This window comes from Oryctolagus cuniculus, chromosome 15 (assembly GCF_051225735.1).
Source record: "Oryctolagus cuniculus isolate XC-2025 breed Fujian yellow rabbit chromosome 15, ASM5122573v1, whole genome shotgun sequence".
Lineage (NCBI taxonomy): Eukaryota > Metazoa > Chordata > Mammalia > Lagomorpha > Leporidae > Oryctolagus > Oryctolagus cuniculus.
Window position 1 is genome coordinate 15,884,609 of NC_142881.1, and position 18,417 is coordinate 15,903,025.

Genomic DNA, 18,417 nt, shown 5'->3' on the forward strand with positions numbered 1-18,417 from the left:
CGGTGGTGCCGGCGCTTCTCTCTCACACCTCCGGGATGGGTCTGGCAGGACCCGGCAGGACCCGGCAGGCCCAGAGGCTTTCAGAGCCGCCTCATTGCAGAGGAGGGGGCAGGAGCAACTCCATCTCCTGACTCCCAGGCCGGAGGCTGGAGAAAGATCGCAGCCCCCCAAGTGCTCGCTTCTGTTAAGGGCTTCCCTTGGAGACATCAGCACACACAGCCAGGCCTCCCTGGGGCCAGCAAGGCCGGCTAAAACATCTCCTAAGGGCCCTCGTGCCCTTCCGCAAGTGTGCAGAGGTTTGGCGGCCTCACTTCCTCGGTGTGGCCTTGCCACCTCCTGTCCCACCACCAAGCCCAGGGCACAACAGAGCCCCAGACCAGAGTGTCCCCCTGCCCCGGGCTGCTGGCCTTCTGAGGGAAGGAACTGTTGGAAGAAAAAGCTATAATTGCAGGGTCAGTGCCGAGAGTGGCTCAATATAGTGACCACGGCAGCTCCTCTGCGGGCTGGAGCTCTGCGGCCAGGCTTGTTTTTCACGTGGTGGGGGGTAGGGGGTGGAGCCTGCCAGAAATCCAGAGCCAGTCCCTTCCAAGGAATCTGTCTGTGGCTGCAACGCTACTGCGTCCTATTCTTGGAGGAAAACAACTTTGGCTCCAGGAACCGCCTGCCCGGGTAATTAACACCTGCTCACATAGAACTCTCTGCAACATGTGACCAGACATTCCTAGGTAATGACCCTACCCTGCCATGGGGCTGGCCGTCCCTCACGGAGGCTTTCTCCTCTTGCTGCCCACAGCGCCCACGGAGCAGGGTCCACTCACCAACGGGGAGCCCAGCCAGCACGCCTCGGCCCCTCAGAAGAGCCTTCCGGACCTCCCGCCGCCTAAGATCGTGAGTGTCAGTCCGGGACCCTGACTTCCCTGATGGGGCTCTGGAACTTCCAGTCACTCTCCCAGGTGTCAGCCTATCAGGCGTGTGGCATGGGCACCTGCTGTGAGTGGCACCTGGGGCAGGGCCCTGGGAGAGACAGAGCCAAGGAACCCTGCCCGCAGGTGATTTGTTTGCCCAGGGCTGCCATGGTCCGGGTGCTGAGGGTGCCACCTGCGCAGGGGCCATAGATAGCTGTGGTCACTGGCTTGGGCCACTGTGACCTTTCAAGAATGTAACCCAACACTGCACTTCCTGTCTGAAACCCACCAGCAGCTCTCTGTGAACCTAGAAGAAAACATCCCCAATGCCTTAACAGCTCCAGGGCCTGCCTGCACAGTCTGGCCCAGCTGCATGTCCAGCCTCATCACCCTGGCTCTTCGCTGGCCGGCCGTCTGCTCCTGGATTGTACCACTGTGGTTGCTCCTCCCTTTGCACTTTTTGAGCCCCTGGCTCTTTGGTGACTGGCGTGTCCTCATTTCTCAGAAGTTTCTAGATAGACTTTCACTGACCTGGTTAAGTGAGGCATGCCATTCTGGTCCCCCCCCCACCAGTGCTATCTGTCCCCACCCAGTTACTCCTCCATGGCACCTGCCACCATGGAAACCATCTGGTCTGTTGTTTGTCTCCTCTACCAGAGGTAAGCTCCCCGGGACAGGGGCGGTGTCTCTTGTTTACTTTGTGTCCAGTGTCTGCACACAGAAGGCCATTTGCAAACATTGTTCATTTGCATGGGTAGATTCATGGGTAGATTCGTGGATGGAATTATAGAATCACACAGACTTGGGTTCTAGTCCCAGCCCCGGCAGGTACTAACTCTTTGACTTGAGGGCATTATTTAAGGTCTCTGGCCCTTCTTTCCTAGCATTTAAGTGGAGGGATTGTTCGCACTTGTCTTGTCTGGTGGTCTGTGCTCTGGGCTAGCGCTGTGCAGCACACTGGGCTAGGATTTCACAAAGAAGGGAGTAGTATGCCTGCACTGTGGACGAGGAAGCCTGATCCTGTGTAGCCTCTGGGTGGTGGGGTCGGAATTTGCTCTCAGGTTCTTTTCTCCCCCAGGGCATGTTGGGGGATTCCTAGAGAAGTTCCAGGGCTACAACTGGGAAGGGTTTCTGTAAGCAGCAGGGCCCAGCCCAGTGACCTCTCCCCTGCTCTGTGGGCTCAAGTCTCCACGGAGGGGTTCTTGACCCCAGAATGGCTCTGGACTGGTCCCGCCCTTTTGTGGAGGGACAGCAGGCTTCCTCAAGCCACTCCCTCCTGCAGCCACAGCATGCAGTGATTGGCAGTCCTGAAGTCCCTGGGACAAAGTCCTGATGCATGAGACCCCGTGAGCTGGGTGACAGCTGTCAGGACACGCCTCATCTCAGGCTGGGGGAGACGATGGGTGGACTGATCCTGAATCCCTGGGTGTTTCCTGTGATGCTGGACAGTGCCAGTGTCCACCCCAGCTCACAACCTTCCAGTCCACTCCATGCTTGCCAACACCGTCCTCCCCACCATCCTTCGGGGGATGGGTGTTTTGTCATTGCTTCTTTAAGCAGCTTCCTGGATTTAGCACTGCGGTCCAGGTCCTGTAGTTGGGAGGTGCAAGGCCAGGACCGGAATGCAGGTTCCAGGCCCCCTGCCACCTCCTTGATACATCTGTGTCCCTGTAGCACAGTAAGGGTTCATGTCGTGTTTCTTCCTGCTGCAGGCTCCCCTCGCTTGCACGGCAGTGCGTGGTTCTCCTGTCCCACTGCTGGGAGACCTAACGTCATGAGAGACGCTGTGATGCTGTGACTGAAGGGTTTCGAGCGTATTCCAGGGTTTTTCTCTCTGGGTGCTAGGCCTGGAAAGGTGGCTGTTGCGAGCCAGGCCTGGATCTTTGCTGTACTGAATCCAGCGTCTGCTCCTGACCCAGGCACCTTGGCTTTGCCAAGTGGTGAAGTGGCAGTTGCTCATGGTCAACACCTGGTGCGTAGGGGCATCCCCAGGCAGTTCTCAGTAGCGCTGAGCACCAAGGGTTCTGCAAACCCAGGTTTTACAGTGGACTGAGAGGCCCAGGGCCTGGTGCTGGCTTAACACTTCTCACCTCCTGAGGTCATGGTGAGCCCCTGGGCTTCTGGCTTTTACTACGTCACTGCCAAGCTCTATGCCATTAGCACCAAGGGTCTCGAGCAAAGGAAGGGAGGGCCTGTGAACCCCCCACTAGACCACACTTCCTGTACCATCTGTGACAGGGGGGCCTCTTGCTTCTCACGACAGGAGAGGCTTGTGTCTTGGGGCTGGAGTTGGGGAAAATTTCACCTCTTAGGAGTAGCACGAGCCCAGAGTAGCCTGGCAGAGGTGTGGTCGCTGTTCCCGTGGCCAGTCTCCCAGCAGAGCCGGCAAATTTCACCTGTAGCCAGCTCCCTCCTTCCTTGTGCACCTGCACGGCTGAGAAGGACACGGGGTGTGGGCTGCACCTCCTACTTCTGTCCTAGGCGCCTCTATCCCAGGGGGTTCTGGATGTGATGTGAAGCAGGGCTGGAATCACCCCAGGATTCTCTTCTCACTGCCACACACCTGTACATGTGTCCTCGCACCCACAGGCCCCATCTGGTCAGGTCTGGACTGAAGCAGCCGTAACTCCCAGTGCAAGCCGCCCAGAGGAGTGCGATCAGGGCGGAGCTGTGTCTTTGGGTCCGAAGGGGGAGGAGAACTCCAGAATCAGCAGTGTCGCAGGGCAGGAGCACGGCAGTTCCCACCCCAGGAGTGAGCCGGGAGGGACCCTGTAGCTTCTTGTCCTCACACACAGAAAACCTTCCCTTCTCTGGTGACCCCAGAGCTCTGAGTTCCAGGGAGGTCCATGCACCTGAGTGCTGTCCCCCAGCTCCCTGATGGCCCTGGACTCCCTGGTGGCCACGGCAGAAGTAGATGCTGGCCTGGGGTCGTCTGTGCCTCTGGCTGGCCAGGTTTATGGCCTCTCTCCCAGGCCCAGGGTGCTTGCTGGCTGCAAACATTGGTTCTTTGTAGGGTAGCTTGGAGCCTCACTGTGCCCCTAGAGATTCAGCAGAGAGCAGCCCTGTGCAGCCACAGAAGGGGCAGCCAGAGGTCTGGAGCAAGTCTGTGGGTGTGGACAGTGACTCAGGCAGCTGTGGCCTTTCCAGGCTGCTGTGTGCACAGCCAGGTGCTGTGGTCACTGCAGGAGAAGCAGATGCGGGCTGGCCACTGTTGCTGCTGCTGGCCAGCTCAGCCTGCTCCGCCCATCTGCCCAGTGAGGCCTGAACACGCCTTGGCGCTGGTCTTAAGTGACCTGCTCTGTGGACGAAGCAGCGTCCTCCCTGGAAGGACATTGCCATGGTCAGCGGGGAGGCTGGGCGGGGCCTCTCCACTACCCCCATCTGGGATCCTTCCACAGTGCCCTCCGGGATGGGTTGCTTAGGGCTGCAGGGGTGCCTCAGGTCACCTGGGCCGCTCCTTATCTAAGCTCTTGTGAACAGTCTGAATCAGAGCTTGATGGCCAAATCCATCCCACCACCTGCTGCTGCCAGTAAAGTTTCATTGGAACGCAGCCAGCTGTTGAGTGAGCATTGTCTGGGGAAGGCTTTGGTGGGGCTACAGCTGTAGAGCTGGGAGCAGGGAGAAGAGACCCGAAATGGCTTACAGATCCCTAAAACATTGGTTCTTTCCAGAAAAAATTGCTGACCTAAAAAAAAATAAGAAAAAAAGCCACCAGGGGCCTTTCCTTTGTTGTCTCTTCTCTGCACAGTCAGAAAGTTGCTTCAGGTTTGCCCATCAAAGCTCTTCTGCATCTTCGTGTCATGGTCACCATCATAACGATGGTAATTAAAACAGCCAGGCGGACCAGCATTTTAGCCTAGCCCATAAAGCTGCTGCCTACAACAGCCGCTCCTGTGTGGGCACCAGTTCATATCCCCACTGCTCCTCTTGTATTTTATTAAGATTTATTTATTTAAAGCATTACACAGAGAGAGGAGAAGCAGAGAGAGAGAGAGAGAGAGAAAGAGAGAGAAAGAGAGAGGTCTTCCATCCAATGGTTCACTCCCCAATCGCCCGCAACGGCCAGAGCTGCGGCAATCTGAAGCCAAGAGCCAGGAGCTTCCTCCAGGTCTCCCACGCAGGTGCAGGGCCCCAAGGACTTGGGCCATCTTCTGCTTTCCCAGGCCACAGCAGAGAGCTGGATCGGAAGTAGAGCAGCCAGGTCTCAAACCGGCGTTCATAAGGGATGCCGGCGCTTCAGGCCAGGGCATTAACCCACTGCGCCACAGAGCTGGCCCCTCCACTGATCCTCTTTCAATCCAGCTCCCTGCTAGTGGTCTGAAAAGCAGCGGAAGATGGCCCAAGTGCTTGGGCCCCTGCACCCACATGGGAGACCTGGAAGAAGCTCCTGGGCCCAGGCTTGCCCAGCCCTGGCCATTGTGACATTTGGGGAGTGAAGCAGCAGGTGGAAGATCTCTAACCTGGCCTGGGAGGTTAGACTCCTCCCCACTGCACCATGCAGCCCCCTGCACTGAGCCACTTGCAGTAGACTAGGCAGGGAGGGACGTGGGGAGACTCCCGGGAAGCACTGCTCAGTGCTGTACTTGGGACAGGGCCTCAGACCCTAGTGACAGGCCCTGGAGTAAGGGTGACCACAGTGGCAGGCCCTGGACCGAGTGAGGGTGACCACAGGCAGCTGCTGCAGAAAGCTTCCTTGCCCCTGTCCTGTTCTGTCTGCAGGCCGGGACCCAGAGCCGGATCTCGGGTGTCTCAGGCTGTCCAGCTGGGACTCACCTCCTCGCAGAAAGAGGGTCTGGCACTCCCTGGTGGGAATGGGGCTCCTTGGAGGCGTGCACCCTGAATGTGTGCACCCTGACCCCAAACTCCAGGACACTGGCTCTCAGAGGACCACTGCTAGGCCCCAGAGCCCTTTTGCAAGCTGCAGGCTGGCCAGGGGTCTGGGAATGGACGAGGGAGTGGGGCCATCTGCCAGGCTAGTGGTGGCACCTGTGGCTTGTGGACCACTTTGTGCAAGGGCCTGACCCTCAGGAAGTGCACATCACGCCTGTCTCCCTTCAGCAGCTGCTCCTGCCAGCCTGGCACAGTGCCCCATCTGCGTAGGAAGCGGCCGAATGGTGGCGTGCCTGTTTACGAGGGGTGCTGCTCTCTCGGGAGGGCTGAAAGCTGGTCAGAGCCTGCCTCTGTGACTTGTTCCTGTACTGGTGCTAGGAGGCCAGGGCAGGCAGGAAGGTCTGTGCTTGGACCCAGGTTGAGGCCTGACCCCTGCCAGCCCTCTTCAGGGAGACATGTCCCAGCCTGCACGGCTGCAGCCCAGGGACTCAGCTCCTGCCACCACGTGCGCCCTCACCGCCCCACCTGTCCGCCCCTGCGCTGTGGTGGTTTCCCTACAGTGACCGCAGCAGCAGCCTCCAGTTTAGCGTGGGCCGGGCCCTGGGGAAGCATGGTTGTGTCTCATCTGACTGTGAGTCCTCCAGACAGCCCCAGTGTGACTCCTGTTGTAGGGGGAAGAGAAACAAGGCTCAGAGAGGCTGCCACATACCCTAGGTTGCATCTCCGAGACCCTGAAGCCTGGATTTAACTCAAGTCGCAGTAACTCTAGGGCCCATAGAAATAGACTTCGACTCCAGGCCATGCAGGACTCGGCTCTGGGCTTATTCCGAGCTCTTCCTGCACACGTGGAAGAATCCAAGGTGGAGGCGTAGAGATGTGCAGGAAAGCAGGTTTATGTGGAGCAAAGGAGGAGTGCCCACTCGAGGAGTAGGTGCAGGCGAAAGCGCGAGAGAGGGAGGAATGAACAAAAAGCCCTCCAGTGACCCGCCAGGTCTGGCCTAGGGGGTGGTGTCCGGGGTGGGGCTTCACTGAATATTCAAAGAAGGGGCAGGGTATAAGCAGGCCTTTGGTGCCACCCATTTCCATGTCCTTTTTCAGAAATCTCAGGAGTATCATGGCTTTAGGTACGTGATGGGAGTGGGAGTGCCAATCATCCTAATTTTATTTATTTTTTTATTTTTATTTTTTTAAGATTTATTTTATTTATTTGAAAGACGGAGCTACAGAGAGAGGTAGAGACAGAGAGAGAGGGCTTCCATCCGCTGGTTCACTCCCCAGATGGCCGCAACGACCGGAGCTGCGCCGATCCGAAGCCAGGAGCCAGGAGCTTCCTCCGGGTCTCCCATGTGGGTGCAGGGGCCCAAGGACTTGGGCCATCTTCCACTGCTATCCCAGGCCACAACAGAGAGCTGGATCGGAAGAGGAGCAGCCGGGACTAGAACTGGTGCCCATATGGGATGCTGGCACTTCAGGCCAGGGTGTCAACCCTCTGTGCCACGGCGCCAGCCCCCTATTTATTTTTTAAAGATTTATTTATTTTACTTGAAAGAGTTACACAGAGAATGAGAAGCAGAGAAAGAGAGAGAGGGGTCTTCCATCCACTGGTTCACTCCCCAATCACCCGCAACGGCCAGAGCTGCACTGATCTGAAGCCAGGAGCCAGAAGCTTCCTCTGGGTCTCCCACACGAGTGCAGGGGCACAAGGGCTTGGGCCATCTTCCACTGCTTTCCCAAACCATAGCAGAGAGCTGGTTCAGAAGAGGAGCAGCTGGGACTCGAACTGGCACCCATATGGAATGCCGGCACTGCAGGCGGCAGCTTCACCCGCTGCACCACAGCGCCAGGCCCGTGCTAATTCTATTATAATGACCTAAAGCCTGCAGCCATTTCGGATGTTTCCAGCTGGTGCTGGTTATAAGTTTGCAACATTGTGGAACTTGTGGTTTCCACTACACAGAAGGGGGACTTGGTGATCCTTGGAAGGTGCACAGAAAGGGAGGTTTGGGTGGTGCAGACCAGGCTGTTGCAGGGGTCGGGGGGCCCTGGCTACACGGGTCAACCCTCCTGTGGCAGGTCAGCTGCGGCCGCAGCAGGGTGGTGCTGCCAGACCTCAGCTCCTGTCCACTAACTGCCTCCCTACCCAAACCGCTTCCACGCCATTGCCTGTGTTCTTTGCTCACATACTGCGCTCCCACCCCCTGCCACTGCCAAGGTCAGGGTCGTCTGAGACTCAGCACACAAAGAGCCCATCCTCCCAGCTCCCTGCCCTGGTCCCCAGCATTCCTCACACCCCCTCTGGCTCCCATGGGACTTTGATTTTGTCTCTGTGGCACTGCTCGCAATGCACTGGGTCAGGAGCTGTTAAACGTTTGCCACTCGGTTAAGCCTTCCCTGGGGCTGACTCCTGAAGTCTGATTGTGCATGAGAGCCATTGATATTTATCGAACAAAGAGTGGACATTTGGCCTAGCAGTTAAGATACCTGTGTCCCACATCAGTTCAGTACCTGCCCCTGGCTCCTGATCCAGCTTCCTGCAGGCCCTGGGAGGCACTGATGATGGCTCAAGAAGTTGGATTCCTGCCACCCACGGGGGAGCCCTGGGTCGCATTCCTAGTTCTTGGCTTTGTGTGGCCCAGCTCTGGCCACTGGAGGCATATGGGGAGTAAACCAGCAGGTAGGAGTTCTCTCTCTCTGTCTCTGCCTCTCAAATGGGTGTTTAAAAATGTTTCTTAATTTACTGAACAAAGGATTGAATTGCATCGTGGGAAGAATTTGGGATTTAGAAACCTGGTCGTCTTCCTCCACGGGCCATCGGTTAGTCGCTGTATTTTTAGAAAGTATTTTCTGTTGAAATGCCACGCAGCTACCACACCAGCCTGACGCCGCTGGACCCTTAAACGCATTATCCATCCATGCATCATCATATCGTGTGTGTGCGGTAGGCGCTGAGGCTCGTTTTGATAGGAGAAAGCCAAGGCCGGGTTAGACAAGACACCACGGCCCTGCAGCTGGCCGCACTGCAGCCTGTGGCCTGGGTGACAGATGGAGTCGTGATTTGCCACATTCTCCCTCGAAGTTAGATGCTTTTCCTCTGGGCTTCTGCCTCGTCCCACCCAAAGGGTTAACTGCAGGTTGCTTCCAGCGCATCGTAAGTGAAGTTGCCTGTTTTATCTGTTCACGCCACAGATTCCAGAACGGAAGCAGCTCACTGTCCCGAAGATCGAGTCCCCGGAGGGCTACTATGAGGAGGCGGAGCCATATGACGTGTCCCTCAATGGTGCGTCCCAGCCTCTGGGGCGGGGGTAGGATTGGGGGGAGGGGACACGGACTGCTTCCTGATGGATGACAGAGGACAACCCCGACCCCGACTCACCTGCTCGGGCCCAGCGTGCTCACCCTGGGCTGCGAGGCCTGGGCTGGGCTGCTGTTGGCAGAGACCATGGCCCAAGTGGAGCACTGGCCACAGGACATTTGGCCTTGAGTCTGCGCAGGAGCTGAGACTGACAGCAGAGCCTGTCCCCCTGCAGAGAGGCAGGGATGGCACCTGAGGGCAGCTTTCCTGTGTCTGACGTTTTCTGTGTTTCCGTCTGGACATTGCTGGATTGAGCACAGGAGAGTGGCGGAGGAGAGGCGTGGGCCACAGGGCATTGCCGCCCTGGTAAGCGGTGGAAATGGAGGTCAGGCTGAGACTTATTCAGGGTGCACGTTGTCTCAATGGGCTCTTGGCAATGCGCTCCCACCATGAGGCAGGGACACGCACCCAGCCATCCCACCACTCAGGTTCAGGGATGGCAGACAGACAGCAAGTAAAGCTAGAATGCTGTGGGTAGAGGTGAGTGTCAGGATGAACAGGAAACAGGGGCTAGGCTGCAGCAGCAGGAGTGGGTGGTGACTTTAGACAGGTAGGGAAGGCCTCCGTGATGGTCAGACTTTGGTTGGATCCCTGAATGAGGTGGGACTGGGTCTGCAGAGCCCTGCAGGAAGAACCTTCCAGAAAACACAGGATACGCAAAGGCCCTGAGGCAGGAGAGCTTTTGGCATATTTGAGGACCGACCAGGAGGCCAGCGTGGCAGGAGCAGGTGAGTAAGGAGGAGTGGCAGGAGAGGGGCTGCACTGAGGGCTTTGGCTTCTCTCCGAATGAGGCTGCAGGCCCTGGGAAGGCTGCTCGGCGACTGAGCCCGGGCACTGGGTGACCGGCCTCTGTGGTCGGGGCTCACGCTGCAACTCTGTGTCCTTGGCCAGTGGTTCGAAGCCTGGGGAAGGTGGATTTCCACGTGGGGGCTGTGACATCAGACCAAAACCCAGGGCGCGGCACTGTGTCCAGGCGCGTCTTGAAGCTGGAAACGGTGACTCACGCGGTGAGCACCTCCGTGTGTCCCGGGTCTGTCTCTCGGGCGTGGCCTGCACCTGCCGGGGCCTGCCTCCTGGACACACCTGCGAGCCTGTGTGTGGTACAGACACCGCATCTCGATAAAAACAAGTGGTCAGAGAGACTGGGCTTCTTGGGATTTGTCTCTTGACTGTGGCTCACCTTGGCTGTAGCCAGGGCTAGGTAGGTAGGGGCTGCTGCCCGGACAGCCAGGAAGCTCTATGAACGAGGAAATCCAGAGTGTGCTAAAGGCAGGGGTGCATTGCCTCCAACAGAATCGGGGTGACTTGGGGAGAAGTGGTCACACTTGGCACACAGGGAGGGCTGCACTTGGGTGACCAGCTGGCTGCAACCCCACACCTGGTTGGGCAGCAGGCATGATGCTATGGTAGGAGGAAGGAGGGCCAGGGTCCAGCCCCGGGCGTCGATGGTTGACACAGCCAGCTAGCTTACTTCCTGCCAAAGGCCAGCTGTGTGGGCTTCTGTCCTGCAGTCCCAGTAGTATCCCCTGCCCCATACAGCTGCCCTGGGCTTGGGTCCCCATCCGAGTAGATGCTGAGTGATCGCCCTGGTGGCCTGTGCATGCCCGAGATGTCACACGTGCCACTTATAATGTCTCATGCTGGGGTGATGCCAGCGCTGTGATAAGTGACCCCAGTTTCAGTTTCTGATCACTCGGCAGAGACCTGTTTCTCCCTCACGTAGCAGTCAGCGTGGGTATTGCTGTCTCTCAGGTAGGAGCCCAGGGACCCCCAGGACTCAGCAGAGAGACAGCAGAGATCCCATCAGCTTCCTGGAAGTGCCAGCCAGGAGGGGCGCCATTACTTCTGCCCGTGTCCTGTGGGTGACTGGTGGTCACGTGGTCACCTCTGGGCAGAAAGAGGGCTGGGAAATGACATCCTTGGCCAGGCTGTGGCCTCTCCTGCTGAGCACACCCCACCCCCCAGGTCCAGCACTAGCTGCGGGGACCCTGTGGCCGTGCCTGGGTCTCTCTGTCTCTCTGTGTCTCTGCTCTTGGGCAGGTCCCTGTCCTCATCTTATCTTTCTCCTCTTGCCTCTGTGCCTCTGGACATCGTGCAGGTCATGCTGGCCGAGTTCTCCCTACTGAGGTTCCCAGATGGGTGCAGGTGCCCGAAGGAGTCATTTACGCCACAATCACCTTGGGTACTGCTTAGCCGGAGTTGCCTGCTGCCTGCTTGCTCTCAGAGATGGGTGCCTGCCCTGGGGACATGCATGTGTCCTGCATGTGCACGGCCGTGTGTCATTCTTCCAGATGAGTGACTTACGCTGCCTTCCACAGACCCCCTGCGTGTGGCTTTGGGACACGTGATTGGAAGTCCCCGCGTGTGCATGGCTCTCTCCCCTGGGCTCCCAGGACGTCCTGCAGGACATGGGGATGGGGCTGCACCCTGGCCCTCGACCTTGGAAGCCGGGGATCTGAATTCAGAACACCCGCCACGCGTGGTGTGCCGGGACCCTTTCAGGGTCAGGAAGATTTTTAGGACGTCTGCCCTGCGTTTCTCCAGCGACTCCAGCTCCTGAGATGTGCTGTCTCAACTCAGTGAGCAGGTGCCCCGTGGAGGAGGATGGGCAGGTGCTGGGATTCTCCATGGGACACGGGGCAGCCGCAGATGCACAGAGCAGCGGGGACTCAGCCAGTTTCTTCCCGCTGTACCGTGTCGCTTCCCTCCGATCATTTGTGTCCCTGAAGGAAGAAGCCTGGTGATACTATGTCATTTTTATTTCATTTACTTTTTTTTTTTTTTTGAAGACTTACTTACTTGAAAGACAAACTTAGAGCGAGAGAGAGAGAGGAGATTTTCCATCTGCCGGTTCACTCCCCAAATGGCCACAATAGCCAGGATTGGGCCAGGCTGCTGCCAGAAGTCTAGAGTTCCATCCAGGTCTCCCATGTAGGTGGCAGGGGCCCAAGCACTTGGGCTGTCTTCCACTGCCTCCCCAGGTGCATTAGCAAGAAACTGGATCAGAAGCAGAGTAGCTGGGCCTTGAACCAGCGTTCACATGGGATGCCAGCATCACAGGCAGCAGCTTAACCCACTGTCCCACAGTGCCGGCCCCTTCACTTCCTGTACAGTAATGCAATACGGACAAAATCACCAGTCCTAGAACCCTATCAGATCGACCGTTTCAAGTTCCCTCTGTTGCCCTCTAGAGCTGCCCTGTCCACGTGGGCTGTTCTAGTTGTGCTTTCTCGTGGGGCGTCACATCTGAGGATCTGGCTTTGCAGACCAGCTTGCAGAGTTGTCATTGACCATGGCTGCATGGTGTGCTCCGTGAAGGAAGTCACTCATTGCTGAGCCGGAACCTTCTGCTGTTGATCAGCACTTGCGTGAATGTCCTCTCTCGCGTGGAACATTCCTCTCGCCCGTTGCTTTAAACACTAGTTTCTTTTTTCTTTTTTCTTTTTGACAGGCGGAGTTAGACAGTGAGAGAGAGAGAGAGAGAGAGAGAGAGAGAGAGAGAGAGAGAGAAAGGTCTTCCTTCTGTTGGTTCACCCACCAACTGGCTGCTACGGCCGGCACGCTGCGCTGATCCGAAGCCAGGAGCCAGGCGCTTCCTCCTGGTCTCCCATGCGGGTGCAGGGCCCAAGCACTTGGGCCATCCTCCACTGTCTTCCCAGGCCACAGCAGAGAGCTGGACTGGAAGAGGAGCAACCAGGACAGAATCCGGCACCCCCACTGGGACTAGAACCCAGTGTGCCGGTGCGGCAGGCGGAGGATTAGCCTAGTGATCCGCGGCGCTGGCCAAAACACTAGTTTCTTAGGAGAAGCTCCCAGAACTAGGAGTGTTGGACCAGAGGGTGGGTGTTTTATGGCCCATTAAGCAGGCTGCCACGTTGCTCCCTAACAGGCCTGCCCTACGAGAGACCAGGGCCCCACTGGGTGGCATGCGCTGTTTCATCTGTTCAATAAGCAGAAAATTATAAACTGGGCAGCTGTTTGTCTTAAGCCACGAAGAGGGGAATCAACACACTGCTTTTGAAGAAAACTACTATGACATGTTCAAAGTGTTATTTCTGGAAGTATCGTAACAAAATAAAATGCATTTTCGCTGGCGCTGGCACTACAGTAACTAGTGGTGACCTTGTTCTGGTTTCCTGCAGTCAGATCCAAGGGTGGTCCTGCTTCCATGGCACACAGGAACCATGTAGTTAGAAGGGGGCTCTGGGATTTTCTGGGGAGACAGAGGGCCCATGAGCTGGCCGTCTGGGACTGCTGTGTGTGATCGTAGGTGATGGGCCCTTCTCTTAACTGTTAGGGCTGCCCAGGGAGGGAATGGAGGTAGTGAGTTCCCCATCCGTGGGAAATCCAGACGGAGGATCAGGGTTGTGGCAGACAGGGTTCCCATGCAGAGCCTCAGTTGAGCCCAGGAATCCTGCGCTGGTTCCCTTTCCTCCATGCCCTGCTTTTTCAGGGATTGCTTGACTGACTGATCACTTGACTGGCCAATTGACTGATGGACTGATTGATTGATTATGCTCACATGGTTTTGATTGGCCTTGCAGAGAGCAGCGCACCCTGCAGAAGGGAGCAGAGCTCTTGCAGGGCAGTGGGGGCAGAGGCGGGAAACTGAGGCAGGTGGTGCCCAGCGGGTGCCTGCTGAGTGTGGGGACTCCGGAAGCAGCAGGAACGAGAGGTTGGTTGGTTGCCAGGGGCAGAGGAAGGCAAAGGGGACAGAGGACAGACTCTGAAGGATGACAGCGGGTTTTTAAAAAGCGCCTTGACCAAGAGGGGTCCTTAGGGATGGGAAGGCGGCCACCGTCTCCAGAAACTCATTTCCTGCAGCTGGCTTTTCGGAGTGAACGCGCCCTCCTCTGACCCTGGCAAAAACCAGACGGGGTGGCAGGCGGGTGGCCTGCTGACGGCACAGCCAGGCCCTGGGAAGACCTCCTGCTGGTCCCTATCTCCAACCTTGACCCTGACCACCACCAGGCATGCTTGCTTGGGCCCCTGACCGAGCCCGTTCTCCTTGCAGAGGACGGGGAGGCTGTGAGCAGCTCCTATGAGTCCTACGACGAAGAGGAAAGCAGCAAGGGCAAGGCGGCCCCCTACCAGTGGCCCTCACCCGAGGCCAGCATCGAGCTGATGCGTGACGCCCGCATCTGCGCCTTCCTGTGGCGCAAGAAGTGGCTGGGCCAGTGGGCCAAGCAGCTGTGCGTCATCAGAGACACCCGGCTCCTGGTCAGTGTGTTCTCCATGGGGGGATGGGGCTGAGGGCCTTTCCATGGTGGGAGACTTGAACTTCTCCCTGACCGGGAATTCTGGGTGGGGACGAGTGGGTTTTTCCTGAACTGGAGAGGCCTGGTCATTTTCATCAGGCTCTCAAAGCAGGGTGGTGACCACCGCTGCCCCCCACCCACCCCGTCCATACACCCTTTGTTGAGCCAGACCCGTTCTGCACCCCCCTCCCATCCCTTCTCTGTGTCCCGAGCACCAGAGCCGAGTCAGGCTTCCCCCACCCCCACTCTGTCATCAGCCCCTCCCCAGACCTGCGCTATTTCAAGTCACCGATTCCAAGTCCAGTCTCACGGAGGAATCAGAAGCCCTGACTCTGACCAGAGTCCTGCTTCCTGTTGTTTTAAATTAAAATTCAGTTCATGTGCTGCCTTGAGTTCCCACGGAATTCTCATAAATACCTTTGCATCGCTGCTCTGTGAAAATGTTGTTTCAGGTGGTCCCATTCTGCACCCCTTACGATGGTAAGGACCCCGTTTTCCAAACGAGCGGCTGGGGGGCCCAGTGCTCTCAGAAAGCCCCTCCTCTCTGCTAACTCGGCATCCTCCCCACCAGGCAGGCAGTAGGCTTGGTTCTTGTACCCCGGGGGTGGTCTGCTGTGGAAGCCGGGGTGCAGAGAGGTGGGGAACAGGAAGTGATTGCTCCACTTTGCGTCTGTGGGAGACACAGATGCGCTCCCACGAACGACAGGGATGTGCCCTGTGACTGCGTCACCAGGTGATTTTGCTGTCCCATGAGCTCCATGGCGTGCACGCAGATGGCTGCGACGTCCCCAGGCTATATCCTCTCGCAGGATTCCCCCTCATCCATGAGGCTCATGTTGGCTGGGATGTCATCAGCCAGCACATGCGTGTCTCCGGGAGCACCCCTCCCCTCAGGGCTGGAGAAAGCACCTGCCATTTGGATTATCCCAGGGCCCTGCAGCAGTGAGAAGGAGGCTGGAAGGGAACGGAGAGAATCCAATGTTGAGGGCAAGGGCTGTTGATTAAGGTCAAGGTCAAGGCTCTGGGCCTCCTTTCGGTGTCCAGCCTTCTGGTTTGGGGGTAAAGTCGTGCTCCAGGGGGTCCTGCAGTGTCCTGCGACCCCGGCTTTGCAGAGCCTGACTCGGCCCCCCTGGCCAAGCATTCTCTCGTCTCTTCCCTCCCAGTGCTACAAATCCTCCAAGGACCACAGCCCTCAGCTGGACGTGAACCTGCTGGGCAGCAGCGTGGTGCACAAGGAGAAGCAAGTGCGCAAGAAGGAGCACAAGCTGAAGATCACGCCCATGAACGCCGACGTGATCGTGCTGGGCCTGCAGAGCAGGGACCAAGCCGAGCAGTGGCTCAGGGTGAGGGCCCCAGGAGCAGGGGCGCGGCCCGGGGCTGCCGGAGTTCTAGCTCCCACGCTGCGGTCGATGGTGCAGGGTCCCCGGGGCTTGCTGTGGTCTAAGCAGTGGCATCGGTGTCATGGAGGTGAGGGTGGTGCTATCCCGTAGTCTGAATCTTCAGCGGCCTGGACGTGGCTGTGGCTGGATTCTGTTGGCCTTTTTGCTTCTAGTGAGGCACCCCTATCTCTTTAGTGGAAAACAACAGACGCCACTGCCATTTGTTTCGTATTTACCAGATTACCAGCTAACCACCCTGGGGGTAGTGGGCAATGTGAATGTACCCATTTTATAGGAGTGGAGATTAAGGCTCCGAGGGCAGAGGCAACCAAGCAAGGCCACCTGTCAAGTGAGTGGCATCATTGGATTCCTGTCCTAGGCCTGGCTGACCATAGTGCTGGCTTTCCTGCCACTACAGACACACATGGTCACGTCTGCCCGCACTCAGCCAAGGTGTGGTGATGGAGAAGCTCCTGGGCACGTGCCCAGCTGCCCCAGGTTCAAGATGAGCTTGATGATTCCAGCAGGTGTAAGGTTTGCACCAGGAAAGGGACCCACAGTTCCAGAAGTGTCTTCAAACTCAGCAGGCCCCTCGTGAGGTCTATGAGAGGCCTTTCCCCTCCTAGTTGCTGGCCCCTCCACACTGTGACCATGCAAATGCATTGCCATTGTAGGAGCACTGGACTTGCCCCCATCCCGCCCTGCCTGCCACCCTGGCTAGCATAAGCACTGGGGTGGGCCCATCAGAAACAGACCTGGCCTTTTTTTTTTAAGGACTTATTTATTTGAAACTCAGAGTTAGAGAGAGAGAGAGAGACATACACACACACACACACACACACAAACACACACACGTTCCATCTGCTTGTCTTCTCCCCAGATGGCCGCAATGGCCAGCACTGGGCCAGGCTGAAGCCAGGAGCTTCTTCCAGGTCTCCCACGTGGGTGTCAGGGCCCAAGCACTTGGGCCATGTTCTGTTGCTGTCCCCAGGCCACTCAGGAAGCAGGATTGAAAGTGGAGCAGCTGGGGCACAAACCGGCACCCATTTGGGATGTGCTGGCGTTAACAGGTGGAGGCTTTACCTGCTATGCCATAGCACTGGCTCCCTGGCCTACTTTATTAAAGCATGACTGAAAACAGTACCTGCCCAGGGCTCTGGCCACCTTGAACACTGAGCACCCCTGATTTGGAGCAGGTGGGCTGTTTTTGTGAACCCACTAAATGTCTTGAGAATCACTGGCCTGGCGGAACCAAGCTTCTGGGAGGAGGTGGCAGGTGCATCAGTCCCTACTGCACGTTTTTCAGGTGGTTAAAGAGAATGACATAGAACAGGAAAGGCCCCTGCACTGCTTGTGGGTTCTTCATAGGGGGCTCTGGGGGCATGTTAGCTCCAGAAGGCCAAGCCTGGGCATTTAAGAGCCAGGGTTCCAGGTTCAAACCCTGACTTGACCCTTTTTTAGCTGAATGATCTTGGATGGGTACCTTCTTGCACACACAGTGCCTTCCAGTGCTGTCCCTGGAGTCTACTGAGTGCTCTGTGAACTTGGCTGGTGTAGGTGAGAGCGCTGAGGGCTCCGAGAGGGAAGAGTCGGTCCTGGGTTGCAGAGCAGACTCAGACCCAGAGCTCTGGTTGGACTTTGGCCTCTCTTGCCCAGGTCTCCAGTCCTTATGCCAACCCCCCCCCCAGCCTCCCTCACTGTGCATTCCCGTACACATTTGCATACACGTACATGCAGACACACACGCACACACACACACACACACACACACACTGCTCTTGCTCCTGGTTCCCAGCGCTGTTTGTCCAAGTGCTCAGACTCATGGTTACTTCCCCCAACCCCCAGCCCTCCCTGCCTCAAACTCTCACGCCCTCCTCCCGAGACCCCCAGACAAGAAGGCTTTCAGGCGGCTTGGCCCACCTGTCCAGCCTCTGCAGGGAATCGTCCTCCCGGGTCACGTAGGTGGCACTGGCTGTCCGTGCCCAGCTCGGAGAAGCTGCCACCCTTGCAGGAGCTGGGCAGCTGGGGCCGAGGGCTCTCTTCCTGGAGCTTGGTCAAGCCTGCCTACCTTCCTTTGGGCCTCTGCGTCCCAATCCCACGTAATCACACCTGTGCCAGCATAAGGTAGGGGGATGGTAGTGACTGGGAGGTGCTGAGTCTGGGTGAGAGTCCTGGAAAAGGAGGACACCAGGCAGGGCTTCTCTGGAGAGGCAGACCCCGTCACCACCCACCCACCCACCCAGTGCGTACCCTAAAGCCCTGGAGCCTGAACTCCTGGCCTGGTGGCGCTTCCCTTGGGCAGGGGCCTGCATGTATTCAGCCAGACTAATGAGGACAGTGGTGCACGGCCTGCCCCGTCTGAGACCTCACTGTGCATGAGTGCCCGTCTTACAGAGGTGGTGACTGACGCTTAGACCTGAGGTGGCTTGGCTTGTCTGCAGATCCCAGCCACCCGCCCCTTCCCGTGGTGCTGGGTTGCATATCCAGTGTGCACCGAAGTCCCGAGCTAGAGTGGGCCCCAGAGTGAGAGATGCTAGAACTTTCCACGACTCCTTGGCTGCCCTTCCTTTTGTTCTTTGTTCTCATTTCAAACACATTGCCACAAACTGCGCGAGGCACACTGAAAAGGGAGCTCTTTGAAGTTGCGTCTGCTAATCTGTGGCTCCGGAGCACCTGTGCATGTCCAGGGAGA

The 18,417-nt window shown here is 57.5% G+C and overlaps 1 protein-coding gene across 7 annotated transcripts in view; it reads left to right on the plus strand.

The window, feature by feature from the left end:
- The window catches only part of AFAP1L2 (actin filament associated protein 1 like 2), a 113,295-nt gene that overhangs the window by 75,863 nt on the left and 19,015 nt on the right, over positions 1-18,417 (plus strand). For 4 of the 7 annotated variants that reach the window (XM_051823656.3, XM_008270545.5, XM_089314315.1 and 1 more), the window contains 5 exons: positions 794-888; positions 8,923-9,013; positions 11,187-11,270; positions 14,103-14,308; positions 15,510-15,689. In XM_051823656.3, coding sequence (XP_051679616.2) covers positions 794-888; positions 8,923-9,013; positions 11,187-11,270; positions 14,103-14,308; positions 15,510-15,689 — 656 coding nt within the window. The remainder of the gene's footprint in view (positions 1-793; positions 889-8,922; positions 9,014-11,186; positions 11,271-14,102; positions 14,309-15,509; positions 15,690-18,417) is intronic. The other 3 variants (XM_070057183.2, XM_070057181.2, XM_070057186.2) reach the window with 1 other exon arrangement.